The following is a 25,213-nucleotide window of genomic DNA, read 5'->3' as shown; positions in this document are numbered from 1 at the left end:
TTCTTAATGCTTCGGTTGTTAACGAGCGTACTGATATAAGTAGGACACGTTACATCCCGGCAACTTTGAGAGAAAACTTTATATATTGAGTTGTGCCTGTTGTTCACACGCGTATCTGCCCTCTCATTGGCTAGAATGGTCCCACCTGAGCTTGCCTCCCCTGCCTTTCATTTTTGAGGGCATTCCTTTTCATTTTTCGAGCGGCCACTTGAGTAATCTGGTCAATATAATAGATAATGTGTCTCTGCCGATGCCCTGAACGATTCCTGAAGTAGAAAGGACCCCAAAAGCCCCTAGATTCTTAAACCCCACTCTCCTCCTCGCTCTTCTACTTCCGTAAAACGCTTGCCTGCTCTCTCTCTCTCATTTGGAACAAAGCACTACTTCAAGATGAAATTTTTAATTATAGATTTTTTTACTTAGTGTCTGCTCTGTGATCGTGGTCCTCGAGCCTTTTAGGTGACTGTGTACAACGTCATCAGTTGCTGCTCTGCTCATTCCAGATATCAGCCCACTCTTCATGATCAAGTATAAATTAACCACCCGGTTTCTAATTTCACTATGTGCTATTTTAGATGCATTGTATCTCTCTTAGCAAATGTAGCCTTCACAATGAGCCAAGTTTTGCATTTCACCTATTTATAAGGAATCAAATTTCTGTCCAAATCAGCATGGCAGGTTTATGAGAAAGCACTGTACCATTTCAACTTTTAAATTGAGTTGTGGGGAAATCAAACCAACACAGTTCAGTCAGCTGGGCACTAGCGGTGACCAGACACCTGACAATATATTGTATTTGGTAGTTGACAGTGTACTGCACTTCCATGTTTCTTTCCCATTATCCATAGGATTGGAAATCAGGTAATAACACACATCTGTGGTTTGGGTCAACTTCTAACATAACTATTCCAAATTCTGCTCAGATCAAATGTACTATGTCTATGGTCCCTGTTCAGAAGTAGTGCACCATAATGGTGAATAAAAATGCCAAAATTGATCAACCGGTCACGTTAATGTCTGGAGGGACAAGAGTAATGTTTAGCTGACTTTCCTTTTAAGCAAGATAGATCATTATTCTACGCACTCAATGCAAGGGTATACAGAAGAACATTGAAAGGTTACAGTGTTAAGTACAATATAGATTTTTATTAGTTTACTAGGTTGGAAATTAAGAAAAGAAAAAAAAGCAGGTTGTCATAATGTTCACAATTCTATATTCATGTTGCAATTCTTAATATCATTTCAACACATGACATGGTGTAAATAGCCAAGCCCATGAGGACAATGTTACACAATCCAAAGTGGTGTGAGGACCAAAGTCACCGCAAAAAAAATGTCCAATCTCAAATCAAATGGAAAACGCCTCATATCCAACACGTATGCATTGGAGAACGTAAACAGTACAAAACAGTGATGACAAGTTAAATTGAACCCGATTGATTATGCCAATATAGACAGATACATTTTCTGGAAGTTTCTGGGGGGGGGGGGGGATCTCGACCAACCTAGCGTTGCCATGGACACCGAAGTCATCACAGTGCATTACAAACAGTTGCAAGAAACAAAAGAAAATACAGACCAAAGTACCAGAACTGCTTGGGGAATGTTTGATATCATTTTATTGTTTCTTTTCATAGCAATGGAAAAATATAACCTTGTACAAACGTAGTCGATTCTCATTTTAACAGCTTGGTGAGTGACCCTTTTCCAACTAAGTGCAGCGAGAAACCAACAAATGGGAACTGAAACAAGCCCAATTCACTCGTTCATCATGTAGTTCAATAGATTTCTTTCTGAACTGCATGCTTTAGGCAAGTGTGTTTGCTTGCTGTATTTTACCCTATGACGAGTAGTCTAAATTTGGCACTCGTTTTCTACTCCTTGCTCATCTTAACACTAAGATAAAGTGTTACATGTCAAATGTAGTTATTTTGGAAGTGTTCCCCTAGCCTTGATTGATCCTGATGCACTCAACGCATAAATCCTCACCAATTCTTGTTAACGGGGCTGGCAAGAAAGGGTCTGTTTATCTAGAAGCCCACACTGAAGATGAAGAGAAACTACTGATGCCATTAAAAAAAAAGAAAAATTGAACCGGTGAACATTTGTCAGTGATTCTCTTGCAGGAAATAAACACCTTCTTGCCAATTCACTCAAGTGCTGCCAATAAGTAATCTACCGGGCCCCCACTGCCCTCTCCCAAACAGCATCAGAAATATATCTTACTGAATTTGCGTCAAGCTTTATTATTTATTTGAAATAACCAGAGGGGGGGGGGGGTGGGTGTAGCGACAGTGAATCCCCTCCCACAGACACACACTTCATCATCATCCAGGCTGGTCAGCTAGCTCCACCCCTGCATCGCTGTGGGGGCTCCTTGCAGGGGCAGGCTGGGGGATAACAGAGAGGCTAGAAGTAGGAGACGAGGGGGGTGGAGACCGCCTGCTCGTCCCCCTCGTTTCATCTTCCTTCAACTCCAGCAGTGATCCTTTAGGCGCATTTCTAACACCCCAAAAGTTTGTATTTTTCAGATTCCGGTTCAGTTCACGTTTGCGTAAAATTGACCAAGTCCACAACCATATAGTGCTTGAAGGAAACCCCCCAAAAATGACAAGGGAAAAAGTAAATCTTCCACAGATCGGTCAAAGAGCAAAATAGTCGCGTTCTTTCGTATCATGTTTTGTTTGTATTTTCCCTCAAAAGAAACCACATTTTGGCAGTTTCATTTCCCTGCTCTGGTGATCCTGTTGTAGACTAATATTAGTTTTTTTTTTTCAGAAGAGTTCTAGAACTAGCCGGCTACAGCGATCCACGTTTTTGTGTGGAGTCCTTGTCAAGTCAGAATCAGTCCACAGGTGGCCGAAGAAGAAGGTGGCGGGGGGGGGGGACTAAGGAAGTGGTGGTGGGGGTTCAGGGGTGGGGCGCTGCTGGTCTGCCGGCAACTGCTGGAATTGTACTCAGAAGGTGGTGTGACGTCGATCCTCGCTCACTCTCGCTCTCACTCACACATTCTCAGACACTCATCTCAGCGCACGCTTCACTTCTGCTTTAACTCGGACACGACGCAAAAGACAGAAGAAATTCCAGTGGGGCGTTTTCATTGTTGTCCATCTTATCCCCAACCAGCATGAAATCTAGAGGAGGAAAAGAGGAAGAAAAGCGTATTAGCTGAAGGAGCCAAAGTCCTGTGTTCACGTGCTCCATGCACATAGTGATCCCTCTCATTAGGCTGCTCTGGTGAAATTCTGGTGACTTTATAGATATCAGAATTGGTCACCAAGTTACACACTCTATACATGCTCTTTCATGAAATCAATAAAGGTTACAATTTCACACCATCTCCATAATGAAAAATACATTTAAAAAATGGACAAGACTCACTTCCTGAATAAGTATCTCCCAACCCAACATTAACTTAACTTTTTTTATTTTTTATCCCTTAGCTATTCCCTTGCTGTTTTGTGACGCCCTAAAGGTGCTGTAGGGGTGACTGTCAGTCAGTAGGGCATTAGGACAATAACTCACCAGGCCTGGCTCTTGAGCTTGCGCAGTTCCTTGGTGGCCCAGGTGGCCAGCGTCTTGGTCTTGGTGGTCTTGGACCTCCGGCCCTCCGTCAGCAGGTCGTTGATGAGGGGCCGCAGCTCCACCAGCTTCATCACGTCCTTCCCAAAGGCCGTGCACAGGTCTCTGAGGAGAGGAAAGAGGGAGAGTCGGACCACATGCAGCACATTTTACGTCACAGGGGAGGGAAAGGGTTAAACTAAGCACATCGGGCAGGAACATTACTATTTACATACTGCAAAGGGAAGCGGAGGAAACCGTTTTACATTGATCAAGTCGCTGGAAACACGACTTCGATCTAGAGGCCTACCTCAAACAACTCCTTTTCAAGTCTTACTGACCGGGTCTGTGCAGGTTTAAGATAAACGCTATTAAAACATCAGGGTTTTGAGTACAAGATCTCACAGACCAGACAGATCAACAAAAACATATAAATATTTTTGTAATTTTTAAATCAGAATTCATCATGAAGTATCTTTCATGCCTTGAGATCACCTGCCCTCCTCCGCCCATCTTAGCCCAAGCTGCCCCTAATATTTTTATGCTATGTCGTACCAAAAGCATCTTCAGTATTATTGTGATTCACAAAGCAAGCGTCACTACCACTGAGATAATCCTTGTTGCCTTACCCAATAAGTCCGGCGGCGTTTGCCACCACGCCGTCAGAGTGGTCCTCGTCTTCAGCGATGTGATGGATGAAAGACAGGATGAACTCCACTCTGGGCTGCACCAGCATCACGTCAGCTACAGGTAGGACAGAACGATGCAAGGAAGACAATGTTCAGCACAATCATGAGAATTAAGACAGGTGACAGATGACCAAGTCACTTAAAATTGCCATAATTCAGACAAAGAGGTGATTAAGGATGTGTTAGGAAAAGTGGCATTTGCTGATTCAGACTTTTCAGTGTGCCACCATGTGCACGTGTGGGGTCCCGCAAAGTCCAGTGTAGACAATGGCAGCCCTGCTACCTCATGAACACTGGGTGAAATAGACCGTGTTACTCTGTGACCACCTAAAATCCCAGCTGCCACAGCTCAGAGCAGCGAGAGGAACAGGCGTCAGTGGAAGGACTCCTCAGTCTCTACTGTAAACACTAGTGCAGTGAAATCGTACATTTGGCATCTCAAGACACAATATCAATACCATAGTCGCACAAAACACCAAAATACTAGATCCACAAAATGTGTAGATTAGTTATGACAGTGGGAGGATGGCGGACTCACGGTGCACGTTCTCCTGGTCCCCCTTCAGGCCCTGGATGATGCCAGTGTAGGCCTCCAGACAGCCCTCCCGCAGCTCGTTCAGATAGTCCACCATGTCATAGTCCGTCTGCCGGGGGGGGGGGGGGGGGCAAAACACACAGCAGGTTAGCGGGATAGAGGACAGACCGCATCGAGGAGCGCAACTGTCATTGTCATCTATTGACCACTATAATACTAATATCCCTAACAAACTCCAGAAGAGGCATGCTTAACAAGGTTCTACAAAATAAATGCTCAGGGAAGAAACTTGTGGGGTCCCGCAAAGTCCAGTGTAGACAATGGCAGCCATGCTACCTCATGAACACTGGGTGAAATAGACCCCACGTTACTCTGTGACCACCCAAAATCCCAGCTGCCACAGCTCAGAGCAGCGAGAGGAACAGGCGTCAGGGTCAAACGAAACAGGGGGATGCCAATGTGGTACAGCGCGTGTCCATCTGTTCTACCTTGTCGACTTGTGCCTGCGACGCCTGCTGCAGGGTGTCCAGGACGATCTCCAGGTACTTCTTGAACTCTCCTCCGATGGCCAGGGCAATGTCACCGAACGCTGACAGGATCTGGGGCTTCACCGACCGGTGCACATTCTCATTCTGCAGGGGCAACACACACACGCCCTTAGTCAGTACAGGTGAAAAACTGTATGAATATCTACAAGATTTAACCCATATGAACAAAGACAGCTGGAATTATATCCCCTTTTCTTCCTGATCATTTTTTGTTGCTGTGTCTACGGTCAGCTTGACACCAAGACATTTACACGCTTCTACAAAGTAACCGATCAATAAAACGGAGGCTGTAAATCTACAATTAAAAAAAAGACTCAAAATGCTGGCAGAAACTAAAGTGCAACTCACCCCCAGGTTCTCCAGCAGGAGCTGCATGATCTCGTCGCAGTAAGGCAGGATGTTGGACATTAGGGCTCGGCACAGGTCACACACCAGGCCCACCGCGGCCAGACACACCTGATGAGGGAGGGAGGGAGGGCGAGCGGGGTAGCTAGGTGAAATAATTGAGTGTCGACTCTCACAGCAAGCATTACTAGAAGGTACTTCGCTACTAAGTCAGTGCATTTCAAGTGTGGGGTCCCACAAAGTCCAGTGTAGACAATGGCAGCCCTGCTACCTCATGAACACTGGGTGAAATAGACCCTGCGTTACTCTGTGACCACCTAAAAGCCCAGCTGCCACAGCTCAGAGCAGTGAGAGGAACAGGCGTCAGTGGAAGGGAGAAATCTTGTTTGTTTTTTTACTTTGAGATTAATAGGAATATAATCTGAAAAAAAAAATATCAAGGAACCCACTTGATATTCTGCATAATTCTTCAGTCCAATTCCCAGGAAGGGTTTAAAGGCATCCATGTATTTCTGAAAGTCAGCGCCCAAAACTGAGGAAACAGAAGACATTACAGAACATTGAGTATGGTTACATGCACACAATTATTGTGAATAGTCTAAATTAATATGACAATTCGATTGAAATGTTTACATGCTTTGCAAAATTAACAATTTCCCTAATAATTTTGTTTATATGGACATATCTAAAAATCCGGCACTTTGATAAATGCAGAAATTCTTCAATCAAAATCAACGTTACCATCGCAACCATGTCATTTTTGGGAAGCCTATTTGTTTCTGAGTTCGGACATATAAAAAGTTTGTATGTGAAAACTATTTCTAAGATTCATACTTGCAGTTTGGTCCTAACTCACTTTACTCGCGCAAAAGATGGAGGCTATAGTTGCTGGTGCTAGCACTCGCACCGATCGAATACGCCACTGGAACACCGATTAAGCCGCTTATATACATCCTAATCTTTCCAAAGATACCTGGTTTTCAGAGCTGTTTTAATTGGCTTATGTTAACTTTGATTGTGACCTTACAGCGATTAAGATCAGTTAGAGTAACACGATTACATGCCACACTCTGCCCACTGCCATAACAGATTTTTTTTAGTGTGCTTGTAAAAATGCTCAGTGAGGCATGTGACACTGGACAACACACCATTTACATACTGCTAGAAGACTGGAAATCAGATTGACATTGACCAAGTGGCTAGAAACAGGTCTCAGATAAATCCTATTAAAACATCAGGGTTTTCAGTAGAAGATTTCTCATCACAGACCAGATACGAGGTTTAACTGCTTAGATTCACAAAAACATAATTCATCCTACTAAAGTGGGCGGAGGGTGTGCGTAGAAAACCTGGTGTGTGTGTGACCCATCTAAATGTTGTTTGTTTTTTACCCATCCACCACAGTGTGACCGTTTTAAATGGCTCACCTTCCACCAAGGTTGAGACGGCCATGAGCGCATCCTCCTGTACGCCCCCGGAGCCGGCGGTGTTCTGGAACATTCTGAGCAGGGAGGCCATCACCACGTCTGAGATCTGCAACGCGTCCTGGTGCTGCACCTTCCTCAGCACATTCTATAGAGAAGTTGGGGGAGGGGAAGGGTTAACCTAACATAGCACAGGCTAACTCTAAAGTCGTTTCGCTACTGTGAGAAACGGGAAAGAGGAGAACTCCAACCCAGAAGTTGTTTCCTTGCTGGGTGTCCATCTACGGTACCTTTCCTCATAAAGCCTTCTCCTTTCCTAGTACATTTTAGATCATGTCTGTGCAGGTCTCAGATTCTTCCTAGTGTCATCAGGGTTTTCTGTACACGATCTCTCGTCACAGATCAGACAAGTACTAAAAATGTATATCGCTGTTCTTGTTTTTCTTCTTAGGCTTTAAAATACTCAGACAGCTAAATATATTCATGGAAACCCCTAGGTATTCTTCTTCTACCTCTAGTTCGGGGAGGTTGAAATAGTTTGAGGGTCAAACTGAATGAAGTCAGCTCGTCTCACCTGCAGGGTGGCACACAGTAGAGACTGGAGGTCGTTGAACTGAATTCTGTCCGACGTGCTCTGGATGTGAGACTGAGGCGAGAGAGAGAGCACATGAAATCAACAGTTCCTTCAATATGAATTTATTCAATACAGAAAAGAATCCAAGCAAAATGTCTAATAGTTTAAAGTAGGTCTCAGATAAATCCTTAAGTAAACATCAGAGCTCTTCAGAGTAGTGAGTACATGATTTCTCATCACAGACCAAAAAGGTTTGCCCCACCAATCCACCGCTCTCTCTGTTGGGACCCACCTCCATCTGCAGGACCTGCTGCAGGCGTTCCATGATGACCAGGGTGGTCTTCTGCACGGCTGGGTAGCAGTCCTTGGCGCTGTTCTTCACAATCTCCATCAGGGCCTCGTAGGCCGCGCTACGCAGGTTGTTCTGGTGACCGTCCGGCCTGGTGGACACAGAGGGAAAACATAACTTACAATCATTACTATGCATCAGGAAAACAATATTACTTGCATTTTATATTATACAGAAATGTGTGTAATTCTTAGCAAAAAAATTGGTGCATTTAAATACATAAACCTGAGCGATCTATGACGGCAAGACTGGATAAGAGACTCACAGCCTTCAAAAGGGTATATACAGCTAAGGGCTTCAAAGGATTTCCTGAGGAAGTAGATTTTAACGCCATTCTACATCTCCAAATGCATTTTTGTCATTGAAGGCCTCAGATATTGTGGTAGGGGTTATCCATCACATGTTCAGCGTGGTGCATGATTTCTCATCACAGACCAGAGAGTTAGTCTACAGCTAACTCCAGAAATCCTCCAGACAAAATGTCTCGTTTGACTAGCAAAGTTCAGTCCTGACAACAGAAGGCGACGTTCCATCCCCATGTCCTGCTTACCAGTCTACAGTTTCTGGACAGTCCTGCCTACCTGTCTGTGGTTTCTAATAGTTTCTGGACGATGAGCTCGAAGGAGGAGGAGAGGCAGTACGTGGCAGGCTCCTCCTGGTCCTCCGCTGCATCTGTGGCTTCGTACGCGGCTTCCGCCAGGCTGGAGAAGGCCTGAGGGACGGAGAGAAAGGGATGGAGGGAGAAGTTACGAGGGCATCCATATGAAAATCACGAATCTTTATTTTTGGTCCTTAAAAAAAAAAAAAAAATGTCTTTAGCATGTCTCAGATACTGTGGTTGGGGTTATCCATCACATATTCAGTGTGGTGCATGATCTCCCGTCACAGACCTGACAGGTATCTCTCTCAACTACAGGTACTTTGATGCAACATATTCCACTCGAGTGGGGTGGACAGATCTACGGCATCAATTGTAAATGAGCAAGTGGTGTCTTTGTACTGTGCAGTAAATCGTTGATGCTTGGTGATGATGAAATCCTTATCTGTGGGATTAACAAAGTACTACTGCGGCATGTATGGTGGAGTACCACAATGGAAATACGCTTTTTACCGTTTTCCGTGATCCTCAATTTTAAATGCATTGTATCCACGTGTTGCCGAATTGCGTTTTTAAAAATGGTCAAATTAATCAAATCAAAAAGCGGCTCTAGCTTGTCTCACCCAGCAGACGTTGGATGCGACGCGTGGCTCGGCCCCCAGGCCCTCGATGAGGCACTGCAGCAGAGGGGCCAGGTACACTTCGTTGATGGCCGCCTCCGGCAGCAGCTCACAGATCCTGCCCACTGTCCAGGCCGTGGTGTCCCTCACCACAACACTGGGGTCCTTCATCAGCTCAATCAGCGTGGGCATTGCCTGGGAAGGGAGAAAGAACAGCATTAACCACGGTAGTGTCAATGAACGGGGGGGGGGGCGACATGAAGTCTCCCCATTTAAGGGAGGGCAGTGGACAAGATTTTACAACAGTAGCGTCTGTCAAATATGACAAACAGGGAAAGGGGCCACCAGGGATTGTCACAGAGCCTCTACAGAGTAGGGCTGGGAATTGCCAGGGACCTCACGATACGTTATGTATTACGATTCTAAATGTATTGCGATTCGATAGTGTGATTTTATTGTGATTCGATGTTCCAAACATATGTCTGCTGCAGACAGACAAGAGAGCCATGAGAAAATGAGTTTATCAGGCATGGAAATAAAATTTGTTGATGACAACAAATTGGCTTCCTGCATAAAAAAAAATGAATAAGCTGTGCAGGAACAGCGAACTACCGCAAAAAAGGTTTTTATCTCGGATTATGGACACTTACAAGCTTATCACCAGCTCACTCTGAGACAAGCACCCACTTTCAGTTCACAGTTCAATAGGGCTTGGGGGGGGGGGGGGGGGTCAAGGATTTCGCACAGTCTATCCCAAATGGCACCCTAGTCCCTACATAACGCATTACTTGTGTCCTGGTAGAAAACAGTGCACCAGATAGGGAGCCATTTGAGACGCAGCCATACACACAGCCACGAAAGAACATGGTGGTTCAGCTGATACCGCCTCCTCACAGCCTCTCCAGTCCACCCTACTTGTGAATGAACATGTCTGGAAATACCCGATCACCCTGGCAACAACTATGGGTAGATTGTGGTTCATCTTAAGATTAACTGAAACTTGCAGATAGCTTCATTATTAACCGTAAGGGAGTTTAAAAACACACAAAAGACAATGCATTATCTGATGGGCGTGCAACACAAGGAAACTGAGAAATGCTTGCAGCCTAGAGATAATGACATTTACAGCAGATACATTTCTACTTGGCCACAAGCAATTCTCTTCCTTGCTCGACACACCCATCAGACAGTGGATTGTTAGTATGCATGTTAGTCTATGCTGCTGTGAAACTCCCCCTCGGGGGAAAATCGGTGGTATCAGTAAGTAGGTATCATAACGCAGCGGAAGCTGGTGTACTGACCTGCGTGACAAGGGGTTTGAGCTGGTTGGGCCATGCCATAGCGATGTGCAGTTGGGCGAACGATGCGCTCTTTACATACAAACAACTCTTTTTACTGACTCGAGACGCGTGATTTGTTTCTCCTGAGTGACCGGTTCATTTTATAGTCTTTCGTTTTGAGCTGCTAGTACTGGCTGCAGTGAGTCCTACCTACAGCGGGATCAATACACACTCCTCCGGCTCAGCGGCTCCAGAGACGCACTCCGACCACCAACCATCGGTCATACGCGCACGGGGAAATGGATCATAAGCGTTGAGAAGAAAAATGCATGTTTACAACTGATAATTGATCGCATGGTGCAAGAGTGACTGCAATTAATTGATTATTGAATGTCATTGGCGCAGCATTTCTTTAGAACCAGAGCCTCTGCTCAAACAACCTCAAACTCTACAATGAATCATTCTGGGGGCTGCAGTTTGAACATGGTGCTCGTCACCCTCACGGGAGACATTTAAGGAGTGCAATTCCACTAAGAGTCGTTCATAATCTCGTCCGGTTGGAGCCACAACCTTACCCCATTTCAAATGAATAAAGAAATAATCTTATTCGCGTGCCTAGCAATCAACAAATGTACATTGTTTAAAGCACAGTTTCACAAGTCTCAATGACAAATGACGGCTCCAATAAGCCCCCTATGGTGAACGAGATGTAAACAAGAGGCTTGTGGAATCATGACTTGAGTTTTCAGTTCGTCGTTCGCCGGCCGGGGGTCCTGAGGGCTCTGGGCATTACTGACTCAAATGAACCGTCGTTCTTTTGACTGAATGAGTCAACAAGATCCGAGGCAGTCAAAAGAGCCAAACATCCCATCCCTACTATGCCAAGAATTTCCTAACAGATAATCAAAACTCTTCTTCGATCTGATATGTTAGCTGCAGGTTGAGATCATAACATGGTGGTGTTCCATTTATGGCATGTCTTCATGTCTAATGAAAATAATGACCTGGCGCACACCCAGAGAAAAGTATTTTGTGCAGAGATGCCGACTAACGACAAATAAACTAAGATATAAAAATAGTCTCACACTATATGAAAACGGCCAGTCATTTATGGGTAAACCAACGTTTCGGCATCACTGTGCCTTCTTCAGGGTAATGTCATGAATGCTTGAACCAGGTTATGTAGACAAAGACTGCAATTAGTGCAACCAATGACAATAGTGATGGGTGTGTCATAATTGTTAGGTTAATTAGAATGAATTGAGCGAAGCCGTTACAAGAATAGCTTACAGCATGTTGAATTTGTCTTCATGTCTACATTTGGTGAAGTTAGTCACCTGAATGACGAGGGGTTTGAGCTGGTTGAGCTCGGGCCCCTCCAGGATGGAGCCGAAGGCCATGACCGAGGCGTCGCGGTAGCGCCAGTCGGGGTGCTTGATGTGCTCCTTTATGAAGGGCAGCACGTGAGGCACCACGTCATCCTCGCAGCACGTGGCCAGCAGCATCAGGCACACGCCCGCCGCCTTGCACGGGTTCCAGTCGTCATCGTCGTCGTTCTCGTCCTGGAGGAGGAAGCGAGAGGGGCGAATGAGGAGACGCATTTACATGACACATTATGACATCGAGAAAAGGAGGGATAAAAAAACAAATGTCTATTGACAGAGGAACAAGGAAGGGGGGTGGAGGGAAGGAGAAGTATGAAAGGAATCTATACTGGACTTGCACATAGGAGAGGTGAGAGGAAAAACATTTACATAAAAAGGTATGCCGGGAGAGATGACCCGATCGTGTAGAGGGGAAGGAGACCCAAAGGAAAAAGCATACATTCACATGAACAGGTACCTATGGCATATCAACAAGGACATTCTACACAAAAGGACACACAATAACAGGACAGACCAAATGTGACACAAATTCAGCTATACAAGTACAGTGTGTCTCATTAAAGCCCCTAATAGATAAGACTGGGGTGGCACGTACAGAAATCCTCACACCTCCCTGCTAGACTTCACATGGTACACTTGTACTTATTATAGAATGGGTGGTAGCAGTAGAACACAGTCTTCCCGGGGGACAATCAACAATGTTGTATGTGGTATTAGACACAAAATGACGGCACCTGGATGGGTGAGGAGCCACCCCCCACCCTTAATACGGGCTCCAGAGTGGCGCAGCGGTCTAAGGCAATGCATCTCAGTGGTAGGCGCGTCACTACAGACACCTTGGTTCAAATCCAGGCTGTATCACAATCGGACGCGATTGGGAGTCCTATAGGTCGGCGCACAATTGGCCCAGCGTCGTCCGGCTTTGGCCGGTGTAGGCCGTGATTGTAAATAGGAATTTGTTCTCAACAGACTTGCCTAGTTAAATAAAGGTTAAATTAAAAATACATGTCTGCAGGTCTCAGATATTGTGGTAGGGGTTATCAATCACATGTTCAGCGTGGTGCATGATTTCTCATCACAGACCAGACAGGTTTTCCTAGGAGGCAGAATCTTAATTTAATCTCAAGATGAAGGATTCTGCCAGCTAGAGGCATTAGTGTTGTACAGAGATTTTAATACAAGGAAATGATTCACCCATATCCTTATCAATCAGTATGTCTCACTCTATAGGATCATTCTAGGTTATAAAGGTATTATGGATGACGTTTTAGTGTCTCTGGCTGACATTAAATCATGTAGCGTCACCACCGATGCCCTGCTCTCCAAGGACAAACTGGCTGGGGATGCCTTCACTTCCACTGGCTGGCTTACCCTGTCCGGGTAAGGTTTCCAACACCCTGCGGCTGGCATTTTTCACATGCTTCACATTAATCCAAATCTGTTTGGTCGATTTCTCCCTCCTCCAACCTCATTAACATTGTTTCACTTAGAATTGTGTGTGGGCTGTGCTAGCCAGGCTGGGCTGTGAACTGCAAGGAATCTTGCCTTGTGGTAAACACTAAAAACGGCAGACTGAAATGTTGTGTGGTGCATACAGACGCTTCACTTGAATTGTGTCCATCAAATCTGTGCCCTAATGTGTAACGAAGAGGATAACGAGGTGTAAAATGACTGCCGCGGCCTCTTCTCTTGGGTACCTGTTTGGTGAGTGTCTGGGTGAGGATGGGCACCAGGTATTGCAAGGCTCCTTTGGCATAGAACTTGCTGGTGTGCTCCGGGGGCCGGCCCTGCTCCGATGCCTGGGGGGAGAGAGAAAGATGTACCAAACTTAGAGGAATATTTGCCTTTTTGTTGTTGTGCAACTCTCCACTGTATGCATTTTGCGCCTAAAATAAACACCCTAGAGGTAAGGGATGTCAGCTTAACGGCCGACTAATGGTGTGATAACAAAATAACAAGGTAGGTGTAGGTCTCCGATTTAGTGGTAAGGGTTATCCATCAGGCGTTCAGCGTGGAGCATCACTTCTCATCAGACCAGACAGGTGAGCTAGATCGTCACTCAGCAAACATGGCTAACTGACCCTTTTGGGTGTAATAATATATAAAACGTGTACATTTCCATTAGTGGGCTGCAGTGTTGCCTTGAGTTTAGTTTATAGAGTTAAAACAGGTTTGAAAGCGTGTGTGTGGTGCTCACCTCAGTCGCTTCAATGGCCAAATCCATCTCCTCGTCGCACACGTTCGACCAGAACTCGATTCCTTGTAAGGCAACTTCATCAATGTCACTTTTCATGGCTTCTATTGTGATCTGTTCGGGGGAGGACAGAGACCGGGGGGGGGGGGGGGGGTTTAGGATGTTCATTTTAAAGGAGCGTCCTTGATATGGACTACTGGCCTTGGTGTCCGTGCAGATCTCAGATATTGTCCTAGGAGTTACAGATCAGGCATTTACAGCGTCGTGCATTATCTCTCATCACAGACCAGACAAGTGGTCAACAAGCGACGCTACAATATCAGTAACTGATAAGGTCCATCAAGACCTTGTTTGGAGTTCTCGGACTTAAGTTCTTCAGAAAGAAATAGAAGCACATCGCAAGACCCAAGTTGCTGCATGGGGGGTTGCTTACCGCAAACAGTGCCGGACCCATGTACGTTTCCATGTACTGATAATACAAAGACATTATCTTCACCAAGTTCTGTAAGGCAGCCACTCGTACCTGTGGGAGACAGACATTGCATTTCACCAACATTGGTTAACAATATGATTATTGGCTGAACGCATGAATAAATGTGCCAAAAAAGGTTTTAAATAGAAAAGAGAAACTCACGATACTCACTCTGGTGTCTGGGCACTGTGTGGCCTCGCAGACGACCTGCATGATAAAGTGCCTCTCCGTCTGGAAAACACAGACCCATTCACTGTTATGCAGGCCCATAGACAAAGCATTTAAAACCCAACCTTGTGTGCAGGTCTCAGATATTGTGGTAGGGGTTATCCATCACACATTCAGCGTGGTGCATGATTTCTCATCACAGACCAGATAGTTAAGTCTATAAACAAGCTCAGATTTGTCCATTTCATCTTTCCATTTTTGGGGTCACAGCAGGCAACAAAGGAGGAACTTAAACACTAACAGTGGGACACAGGCAGGGCAGGAGACACAAACACACCTCTTTGTCGAAGTTGGCTTTGGTGAACTCCAGTGAGTTGAGCAGCGCGTTGGTGGCAGCCAGCTTGACGTTGTTGCTGGGCTCCTCCTTCCTCATGCCCTGGATGATGGCTGTCAGGATCTGGTTGGCGTTGTCCTGCAGCTGCTCAGGGTCCTACAGTACAGGGGAGGAGAGAAGACAGTTGGTCATGGAAGTTACGTCTGCTCTGCAGCGAAACATGCTTTGGAAAACAAAGAAAACAATTTAGCCTAGGTTCGATTTTGGAATCTTGTCTTTGTGCAATTGTTATCGAGGACACATTGTCACAAGTTTCATATTACAGTAGATAGCTTGAGGTTTTAACCACTGTATCCTCATGTGAGCAATTGTGTGTGCCAGGGGCACTCACTATGTCCTGGCAGATGTATCCAATGGCCTCCAGGGTGGACTCCTTCATGTGCTCAGTGCTGCTGGGGTCCGTCACGTTGGCCACCAGCTGGGGAATGAGCTCGGGCCACTGGGTGACAGGGATCTCTGCGCAGGCGATGCCAGCCACACACTGGGAGGCCGAGCTGGGCCGGTACGTCTCCGTGCCCAGGGTCTGCAGAACCTGGAGGGGAGTGAAGGGGGGGGGTAGAGGTGAATCAACTGGTGCATTTGGCTGAACGAAGCCAAGTGAGACGGAGAACATTGGTTCTTGTAGGAGGCAAGGGCTTTAGTCCAATTAGTCATTTGGCAGGGTAGGTTTCTGAGGTGAAATTATTTTGAGGGGACCACATAAAAGCCAACTGAAGCTAGAAAGTATAAATAAATCTGCACTAAGAGGTAGAAGAGGAGTTTCTCCTTACAAAGTTCTTGATCTCCCTCCGGGCGTTGGCGTCGATGGCAAGCCATCTCTGCTGGTAGCGCGTCTTCACGTCCGGGTCTTTGGAGGTGAGTGAGTTCTTCACCTGCAGCCCTGCGGCCACGCGAGCCACCTGGGTGTTGCCAGGGTTGGCGAGCACCTTGGAGAGCTCCACCAGGAACGTGGGCTGGAGAAAGGGAGAATGGGTGGGGAGAGTTTTTAAAATGTATTTTTTTACACAACCAGGCCATAAGACGGTAGTGGTTTAGTAAAACACAGGTAAGAAAAGAAAATGTCATCACCACAGTCCTTCAGTCCCAGGCATGAGTAAGATTTCACTGCAGTGATTCTGAACAGTGTTCAACAGTTACATTCAGCAACTGAAGGATGTAGGAGGCTAGTAATCAATCAACAGACAGCAAAACTATTTGGACACTAAATTCCATTCATGCTGCAGTCAGTGAGTGGCAGCAGCAGGCTCCACAAATCTATTTTGATCCATGTGTGGTTGTTTTAAATCAGAACTGTAATGCGTTTGTGTAACCAAAACAACTAACTGATAAATTCATTCAGGTCCTGGTAAGGGGTTAAGGTCTCTATTTTACATATACAGTGCCTTTGGAAAGTATTCAGACCACTTGACGTTATTCTAAAATGGATTAAATAAAAAGATATCCATAGCAATACCCCATAATGACAAACCAAAAACAGGTTTTTAAACATTTTAGCAAATTTAAAAATAAACAGAAATATCTTATGTACATAAGTATTCAGACCCTTTGCTACAAGACTTGAAATTGAGCTCAGGTGCATCCTGTTTCCATTAATCATCCTTGAGATGTTTTCAACTTCATTAGAGTCCACCTGTGGTAAATTCAATTGTTTGGACATGATTTGGAAAGCCACACCTGTCTATATAGGGTCCCACAGTTGACAGTGCATGTCAGTCCAAAAATAAAGCCATGAGGTCGAAGGAATTGTCCATAGAGCTCTGAGACAGGATTGTGTCGAGGCACAGATCTGGGGAAGTGTACCATAAAATGTCGGCAGCATTGACGGTCCCCAAGAACACAATGGCCTCCATCAATCTTAAAATGTAAGAAGTTTGGAACACCGAAGACTCTTCCTAGAGCTGGCCGCACGGCTAAACCGAGCAATCGCGGGAGAAGGGCCTTGGTCAGGGAGGTGACGAAGAACCCGATGGTCACTCTGACAAGCTCTAGAGTTCCTCTGTGTAGATGGGAGAACCTTCCAGAAGGACAATCATCTCTGCAGCACTCCACCAAGCAGGCCTTTATGGTAGTGACCAGACGGAAGCCACTCCTCAGTCAAAGGTACATGACAGCCCGCTTAGAGTTTGCCAAAAGGCACCTAAAGGACTAAGACCATGAGAAACAAGATTCTCTGGTCTGATGAAACCAAGATTCAACTCTTTGGCCTGAATGCCAAGCCTCACATCTGGAGGAAACTGGGCAACATCCCTACAGTGAAGCATGGTGGTGACAGCATCATGCTGTGGGGATGTTTTTAGCAGCAGGGACACTACTCAGGATCGAGGGAAAGATGAATGGAGCAGTAGAGATAATTGATGAAAACCTGCTCCAGAGCACTCAGCTCAGACTGGGGCGAAGGTTCACCTTCCAACAGGACAACCACCATAAGTACACGGCCAAGACAATGCAGGAGTGGCTTTGGGACAAGTCACAATGTCCTTGAGTGGCCCAGCCAGAGCCCAGACTTGAACATCTCTGGAAAGACCTGGAAATAGCTGTGCAGCAACGCTCCCCATCCCAACCTGCCAAAGCTTCAGAGGATCTGCAGAGAAAATGGGAGAAATTTGTCGCGTCATACCCAAGGAGACTTGAAGCTGGATTCGCTGCCAAAGGTGCTTTAACAAAGTAGTGAGTAAAGGGTGTGAATACTTACATAAGTGATTTTTTTATAATTTAGAAATTAGCAAAAAAGTCTAAATCTGTTTTTGCTTTGTCATTATGGGATAGTGTATGTAAATTGCGGGGAGAGAAAAACAAAGCTATAACAATGTGAAAAAAGTCAAGGGGTCTGAATACTTTCCGGAAGTAACTGTGTATACTCTGCTTTGTGACCATATTTAGATGTAAGAGTTCATCTGTGACACCTATTCAAGATCATCCCATTAGTGGGGCCTATGAGGCATCAAGTGTCTAGCTTGGTGTCACTATCTAGGCTTTCTGGAGATTAAAAATGTATGTACAAATACTTTGATTAGGAGAGGAAATCTCTATGTCCATTTAGCCGATGGATTAAAAGACAGATAGGGTTTAATCACAATGCAGTCTTTAATGATAATGAAGGACAGGAGGGTACCACAAAAGGCCATTTAGCAACACTTGTACCATGACATCTTCTGACTACTGATTTGGGTCAAACTCCCTTAATAGTTTTTTATCTGCCTAGCCAATTATGTGACTGATCATTAACAGAGCTGCACAGTTCAGCAAACAAAGCCACAGACCTTTGAGGTGCCTTGCAGTTAAGAGTATTGGGCCAGTAACCGAAAGTTCGCTGGTTTGAATCCCTGCGGCAACTAGGTAAAAAAAAAATCTTCCAATGTGCCATTGAGCAAAGCGCCTAACACTAGCTGCTCCTGTATGTCGCTCTGGATGAGAGTGTCTGCTAAATGACTAAAATGTAAAATATATTTATATTATTTTGACTTGAAAAAAGCTACATAAGGACATGTGGCCAAATAAAATGGGAGATTACACAATCAATGTTTAGCTTTTGACTACTCTCCAGAATATATAACTTGTATGTAACATACACCATATAGAGTCTAGCACGAGAAAGGTTAAGTGGCAGATGTTGGTACCATGCCACTTCCGTTCAAATGAGCCCTGCACACCTTGCACAAACTAGCTTTTTCTATGGGGATCTGCCACTGCCCAAAATAGTTATCATAGCATAAATGTTTCCTCAAAAGGCAGAGTGCATACACACAAGGAGACTAATTTCAAAGCTAAATAGCTATGCAAAAATGTAGTTCAATGACAGATGCCATGATCACGCCTTACTTCCTCTTCACTAGCCAGCTAGCTACACCCTCTTTTGCTTTCTACTCCAAAAATGCAATGGACATCTGTCAGGGGGGAGGAGTGCTCTTGCTCACTAGTAAAAGCGCATCAGGCAGCTTTCCGGTTAACTATTAGTTACATGAATAGCATACGGAATCAAATGCAGCTATAAAATTACAACATGTTAGCCACATGTGTCCATATCAAAACAGCGTAATCCGCCCTGCTAGTGATCCATCACTATCATTGAACTCGTTTTTCGATCCCGGGGTTATACTGCTCAAGTGAAATTAATCTGAATGAATAAATGTTTTTTAAATCACCTGAAAACGGACATTTGTCGAAATGTTGTTAGTGCTCAAGTGATCATGCCAAGGCACTGGATTCCAACAATGGTGTAGCTGGTGTGCTAGCTAGCTAACGTGGGTTAATGCTAGGTCTCCATTCATTCGCGAAAGCTGAGGTGTGTGACGCTGCTGCCATAATGTTGAGATGGATAAAGGGCCCAGTTGAAAACGCCGGCAATTCAATTCAATGCGCTCATGCCCTGTGTTTCTGGCGCCAGACCTGAATGTGACCGGAATATATTATCCGTCTGACTGATAAAATGTGTAGTTATACAAACCAAATTCTCAATTGCCGCCTGCTCCAGAAACTTCTGTGCCGCCTCCAGTTCATTTCGATCTGAGGGGGCGAGGGAGAAAATGTGAGCGTTATACAATGTGAATAGCTAGTGCACTTGCTAGTTAGCTACAACATGAAGCAGCAAAGTTCTGTTAGCATGCATCTGCAATTCCTACATTGCCTATCTAGCTAGAACGATTAGCTAGCTAGGCTACCACGATTACCTAGCTAACATTAGCTAGTGTGTACAGTGCGCACCAGTTATCACATTCACCGCTACTGCGATAATTGGGAAATCTGCTTGGGAAATTGTGGGTGTACATTTCCTGATGCGAGATTAGTTCGTTAACTAGTTTAATTAAATAGACAATTTAACAAGCCCTATTTGCTAGATAGGTGACCCATGTCATGCAAACACGCTGGCTACCGGGGATGCTATGCTCACTAGCGGATAGCTACTAGAGGCCAACGATTAAGTTAGCCATCCAGCTAACCAACTCGTATCAAACTATTTAGCTAACGTAGTTCGCTCTACACGTTACATCACCACGGGCAATGCACAAGTGTTTACTTCACTAGCTAGCGTATACCACCTAATAAGGTTTACATGATTGAGCCCAGGCATTTTCTTTAAAAAAAAAATCACATCGGCACATCATGCACATGCTAGATACAGTACTTAGATATTAATCTTTAAAGTTAGCGGGCGTGCAAGGCAGGGCCGATTTAGTTGCACATGAATGGCTAGTTAGCCAAGTTAATTGATAGGTAACTATACGTATCAAACCAGTAAAAATATCCCATCAAAATGACCAACTATCTGGGTGATAACTTTTTCAACGGATAATACATTTTGACAACTGGCAGTTCGGCCAATGCCGCCCAGATTAAACTATTAACAGTGCTAAAAGTTAGCATGTTAGCGAAATCACCACAGAAGCCGCATCCGCAGAGTGAGTAGGCCGTAACATTAGCAGCCTAGCTAGCCGAGTGCTAGGCATTTCCTCCTCCCTTTTTCTGATTTAACTTTCACCCGTTATCGTTATCAAATACAGATATGTCAAGTTGCTTGGCCTAAACTCTTCACATGGCAAATGTTAAAGATAAGTATATGGAGCTGTATAATCACCTGGAGAGACAGTTTTTTCGAGGATTGTTATCAGCTCCATTCTGTCCCAACCACTCTACACAGAAGTCGCTAGCTAGTTAGATTGCCGCGCACAACTCAACCCCGGATTATATTTCTTCAGTGTTCAACCAAAGTAACAAGACCGTGGATAAATCAACGAAAGCCGGTGAGAAAAACACACACGCCCAAGTCTCCCCCAGCCGATTAGTTTACTCTGGATATGGGCTATTTCCAAACGCGGAACCTGGAAAAAAATTGTTTAAGCAGCAATGCCGCTTGTTCATTCTGTGTTGTCGGGAGGGAAAGGGCCTTGCTCGACTCCCGCGGAAGGATATCACGCGCCGCTTCTATGAAAAAAAAAAAAAAAAAACTCCTCCCTATCTTCCGCGCGAGCGCGTTTTCATGTGCGTACACCTTTTCTGGACCTTAAACATATTCTTCTTTTTTTTAACCAAAACTTGATGCTTGTTCAAATAGGTAAAGTATTAGCCAACTGTTGTATAATTGTTGTAACTTTGCTGTCCTGTACTTAAATCAACCATAAAATGATCTGACTTCTCAATAAATTCTTAACCAAATGTGGAGTGGACAAAATGGCTAGCCTAATGTAATGACATTTAACCGTCATTTCAGTTGGGACAACTAATGTATGTATCTAAGTAATCCCCCTATACTTTATGTACTGCCGATAACTTTTAATTTATTTCCAATGAACGTGATGGAAGTAAGCCATGGAAGAGTGTACTAATAATAATAATTGTACAAAGTTCACAAATAAATCGTCCCTTAGCCTGCCATCCAGGGCACTTTTGATTTGGTCAGCGATAGTCTTGGTTGATCTGTCACAGCTGCCCTCCAGAGCTGGCTAGTCGGTTTATTGCACCTGTACACTAACTGATAGCAGCTACATTTTATGGAACGCCGTTTGGCTCTTTGCGTGTCAAAAAAGATGCACGTCAAATAACACTTTTACCCGTCAAATATGCTTTTAATTTGACACGTCAAATAACACAGTTATATTATAGAATGTTGTGTGTTCTGAATTTACACGCGCAAGCCAAGCGCCACCACTACTATCAGTAGCACTGTCACAGCTGTACAAAAAAGTCTGCAAACAACTGCCACTAACGAAGTGTTTACAATACCGCTTTGGTAATAAAGCGTTATTTGTTCGACTGCAACTTCTGGGGAAGCTAGCTAGGCTTTAGCTTGGTACCAATACAACCAGCCCGAGAACAATGACCAGTAGAAACTGCAGTCATTTTCATTATTCTTAGTGATGATTTGGGAATCATTGTAAGTATTATCTAGGTAGCCACTTGTTGTTCGCCTATTAAAATTCAACTTCAGTTCATGAAAATAAATAGCTAACCAGCTACTTAACCCTGTTGCCCAAAGCTAACGTTATAAGCAGCTGGCGAGTGATGCTCGACCGGGACCGGGTTGTGAAGCTAGCTACAATAAGGATTAGGCACAATAGTGGAATGTGCAGGTTGTCTTCAAAATAAAAGTACCTATTTGAAAGTGATGCAGAACGTTACAATTGGTGGAATCATGCCATATTTAGTCTAGATCATGTTAAACAAGGTTGGAATGTGAAGCAGTGAAATGGGGTATCATTCATATTACACAGTACAGCTTTACCCAATGATTGGGGATCAATGAAATGGGGTATCAGTCAACTCAATACCCAATATATTGGTTTCCTAACGTCCTCCTCTGAGTTATCAAACTCCTAAACATCCACGCAGTATTATTTTTTCTCAGGAACAGACACTAATGTTCTCTGGGTGTTGCACTGAGCTAAAGGGTAGAGCTGCCGCTTTCAAGGAGCGAGACTCTAACCCGGAAGCTTATAAGAAATCAATGCCATCCGACGAACCATCAAACAGGCAAAGCATCAATACAGGACTAAGATCGAATCGTACTACACCGGCTCCAACACTCGTTGGATGTGGCAGGGCTTGCAAACTATTACAAACTAAAAAAGGGAAGAACAGCCAAAAGCTGCCAAGTGACACAAGCCTACCAGACGAGCTAAATTACTTCTATGCTCATTTCGAGGCAAGTAACACTGAAACATGCATGAGAGCATCAGCTGTTCCGGACGACTGTGTGATCACTCTCTCCGCAGCCTATGTAAGACCTTTAAACAGGTCAATATTCACAAGGCCGCAGGGCCAAACAGATTACCAGGACGTGTGCTCCTAGCATGCACTGACCAACTGGCAATTGTCTCCACTGACATTTTCAACCTCTCCCTGTCTGAGTCTGTAATACCAACGTTTCAAGCAGACCACCATAGTCCCTGTGCCTAAGAACACTAAGGTAACCTGCCTAAATGACAACTGACCCGTAGCATTCACGTCTATAGCCATGAAGCGCTTTGAAAGGCTGGTCATGGCTCACATCAACACCATTATACCAGAAACCCACTCCAAGTTGCATACCACACCAAAAGATCCACAGATGATGCAATCTCTATTGCACTCCACACTGTCCTTTCACACCCGGACAAAAGGAACACCCATGTGAGAATGCTATTCATTGACTACAGCTCAGCATTCAACACCATAGTGCCCTCAAAGCTCATCACTAAGCTAAGAACCTTGGGACTAAACACATCCCTCTGCAACTGGATCCTGGACTTCCTGACAGGCCACCCCCAGGTGGTAAGGGTAGGTAACACATCCGCCACACTGATCCTCAACACGGGGCCCCTCAGGGGTGTGTGCTCAGTCCCCTCCTGTACTCCCTGTTCACTCATGACTGCACGACTCCAACACCATCATTACGTTTGCTGATGACAGAACAGTGGTAGGCCTGATCACCGACAAGACAGCTATAATGAGGTTAGAGACCTGACCGTGCGATGCAAGGACAACCCCCTCTCAACGTGATCAAGACAAAGGAGATGATCGTGGACTACAGGAAAAGGAGGGCTGAGCTCGCCCCCATTCTCATTGAAGGGGCTGTAGTGGAGCAGGTTGAGAGCTTCAAGTTCCTTAGCGTCCACATCACCAACAAACTAACATGCTCCAAGCACACCAAGACAGTTGTGAAGAGGGCACGACAAAAGCTATTTCCCCTCAGGAGACTGAAACGATTTGGCATGGGTCCTCAGATCCTCAAAAGGTTTTACAGCTGCACCATCAAGAGCATCACTGCCTGGTATGGCAACTGCTCTGCCTCCGACCACAAGGCACTACAGAGGGTAGTGCGTTTGTCCCAGTACATCACTGGGGCCAATTTTCCTGCCATCCAGGACCTCTATACCAGGGGGTGTCAGAGGAAGGCCCTAAAAATTGTCAATGACTCCAGCCACCCTAGTCATAGACTGTTCTCTCTGCTACCGCACGGCGGAGTGCCAAGTCTAGGTCCAAGAGGCTTCTAAACAGCTTCTTCCCCCAAGCCATGACTCCTGAACATCGAATTAAATGGCTGTTCAGACTATTTGCATTGCCCCCACCCTCTTCTACTCTATCTATGCAAAGTCACTTTAATAACTCTACATGTACATATTACCTCAATTACCTCGACACCGGTGCCTCCGTACATTGACTCTGTACTGGTACCCCCTGTATATAGTCCCGCTATTGTTATTTACTGCTGCTCTATAAGTATTTTATTATCTTTTTGTTGTTGGTATTTTCTTAACTGCATTGTTGGTTATGGGCTTGTAAGTAAAAGCATTTCACTAAGGTCTACTACACCTGTTGTGTTCGGCACGTGACGAATACCATTTGATTTGCCACGGAGTAGACTGATACCCCATGTCATTGATCCACAATCCATATGTAAGTCTGTTTAGTGAAATAAGTATGCCCCCAATGCAATTCTAAAGTACAATACATCCAGTGTGACTTCAACAGATTTGTCAAATTAACTAATTGTCTTTTGATTTTATAACTTTTCAACCTCGTTTAACATGATCTATTCAATTATGGTATAATTCTACTATTTGTATTAATTTGCATCACTGTCAGACATACTTTTATTTAAGGCTAAGCGCAAAGTCCACTCTTGTAGTTTTATTTTAATTTTACCTTTAACTAGGCAAGTCAGTTAAGAACAAATTCTTATTTTCAATGACGGCCTAGGAACAGTGGGTTAACTGCCTTGTTCAGGGGCAGAACGGCAGATTTGTACCTTGTCAGCTTGGGGGTTTGAACTTGCAACCTTCCGGTTACTAGTCCAACGCTCTAACCACTAGGCTACCCTGCCACAGATGGGTCTGACCACCATTAATCAAATAAGAACTGTCTTATAAATTAGGGTAATTTTAAATGACACCAGCTATATAGTTATCTAGCATTGTAGGTGCGCGAGACAACTTTACCAGCATCATGGCATACGTATCGATGAATCGTGACAAATGAAATGAGTGATTACACAGTGTAATAACTACATGAATCAATGAACGAGTTAAGTTACGTGATATGCAGTCATATTCAGGTCAAGCTTATTTGACGTGTCTGACACGCGAAGACCTAACCGGCGTTCCA

At 44.7% G+C, this 25,213-nt stretch overlaps 1 protein-coding gene and 3 non-coding genes across 5 annotated transcripts; all 4 read right to left on the bottom strand.

Moving 5' to 3' along the window:
- Window positions 1-1,126: 1,126 nt before the first annotated feature.
- LOC109898365 (importin subunit beta-1) lies at window positions 1,127-21,081 on the bottom strand. 2 transcript variants are annotated; one of them, XM_020493319.2, is made up of 22 exons: window positions 20,709-21,081; window positions 19,581-19,639; window positions 15,907-16,089; window positions 15,468-15,668; window positions 15,080-15,232; window positions 14,737-14,805; window positions 14,536-14,625; window positions 14,106-14,216; window positions 13,606-13,707; window positions 11,861-12,085; window positions 9,247-9,438; window positions 8,607-8,737; window positions 7,969-8,116; window positions 7,677-7,748; window positions 7,106-7,250; window positions 6,128-6,210; window positions 5,682-5,789; window positions 5,274-5,417; window positions 4,789-4,894; window positions 4,191-4,305; window positions 3,526-3,687; window positions 1,127-3,134 (listed from the first exon to the last, which is right to left on the bottom strand). In XM_020493319.2, coding segments are annotated over exons 1-22 (2,640 nt in total). In that variant the 5' UTR covers window positions 20,749-21,081; the 3' UTR covers window positions 1,127-3,133. The 2 variants fall into 2 exon arrangements, with proteins under 2 accessions (XP_020348908.2, XP_020348909.2); XM_020493320.2 differs by having other exon boundaries at window positions 14,746-14,805; window positions 20,709-21,073.
- LOC116376059 (small nucleolar RNA SNORA79) lies at window positions 4,485-4,626 on the bottom strand. The gene has a single exon (XR_004211454.1). It is a non-coding gene; the product is annotated as a small nucleolar RNA SNORA79 (small nucleolar RNA).
- Window positions 5,073-5,216, bottom strand: LOC116376060 (small nucleolar RNA SNORA79). Its single transcript, XR_004211455.1, has one exon. It is a non-coding gene; the product is annotated as a small nucleolar RNA SNORA79 (small nucleolar RNA).
- On the bottom strand, window positions 5,901-6,044 carry LOC116376062 (small nucleolar RNA SNORA79). Its single transcript, XR_004211456.1, has one exon. It is a non-coding gene; the product is annotated as a small nucleolar RNA SNORA79 (small nucleolar RNA).
- Window positions 21,082-25,213: the final 4,132 nt, after the last annotated feature.

The sequence above is a fragment of the Oncorhynchus kisutch genome, linkage group LG10 (genome assembly GCF_002021735.2).
Source record: "Oncorhynchus kisutch isolate 150728-3 linkage group LG10, Okis_V2, whole genome shotgun sequence".
Lineage (NCBI taxonomy): Eukaryota > Metazoa > Chordata > Actinopteri > Salmoniformes > Salmonidae > Oncorhynchus > Oncorhynchus kisutch.
Note: the sequence above shows the minus strand (reverse complement) of the source record. Positions and strands in the feature narration are given on the sequence as shown.

What these genes read in the sequence shown, in the direction of transcription:
- LOC109898365 (XM_020493319.2), bottom strand. Translation starts at nt 20,748, where the DNA reads ATGGAGCTGATAACAATCCTCGAAAAAACTGTCTCTCCAG. An exon ending in GATACATCTGCCAGGACATA is followed by an intron (nt 15,233 to 15,467) that starts GTGAGTGCCCCT and finishes CCTGTACTGTAG; the next exon opens with GACCCTGAGCAGCTGCAGGA. An exon ending in AGCAGGTCCTGCAGATGGAG is followed by an intron (nt 7,749 to 7,968) that starts GTGGGTCCCAAC and finishes CTCTCGCCTCAG; the next exon opens with TCTCACATCCAGAGCACGTC.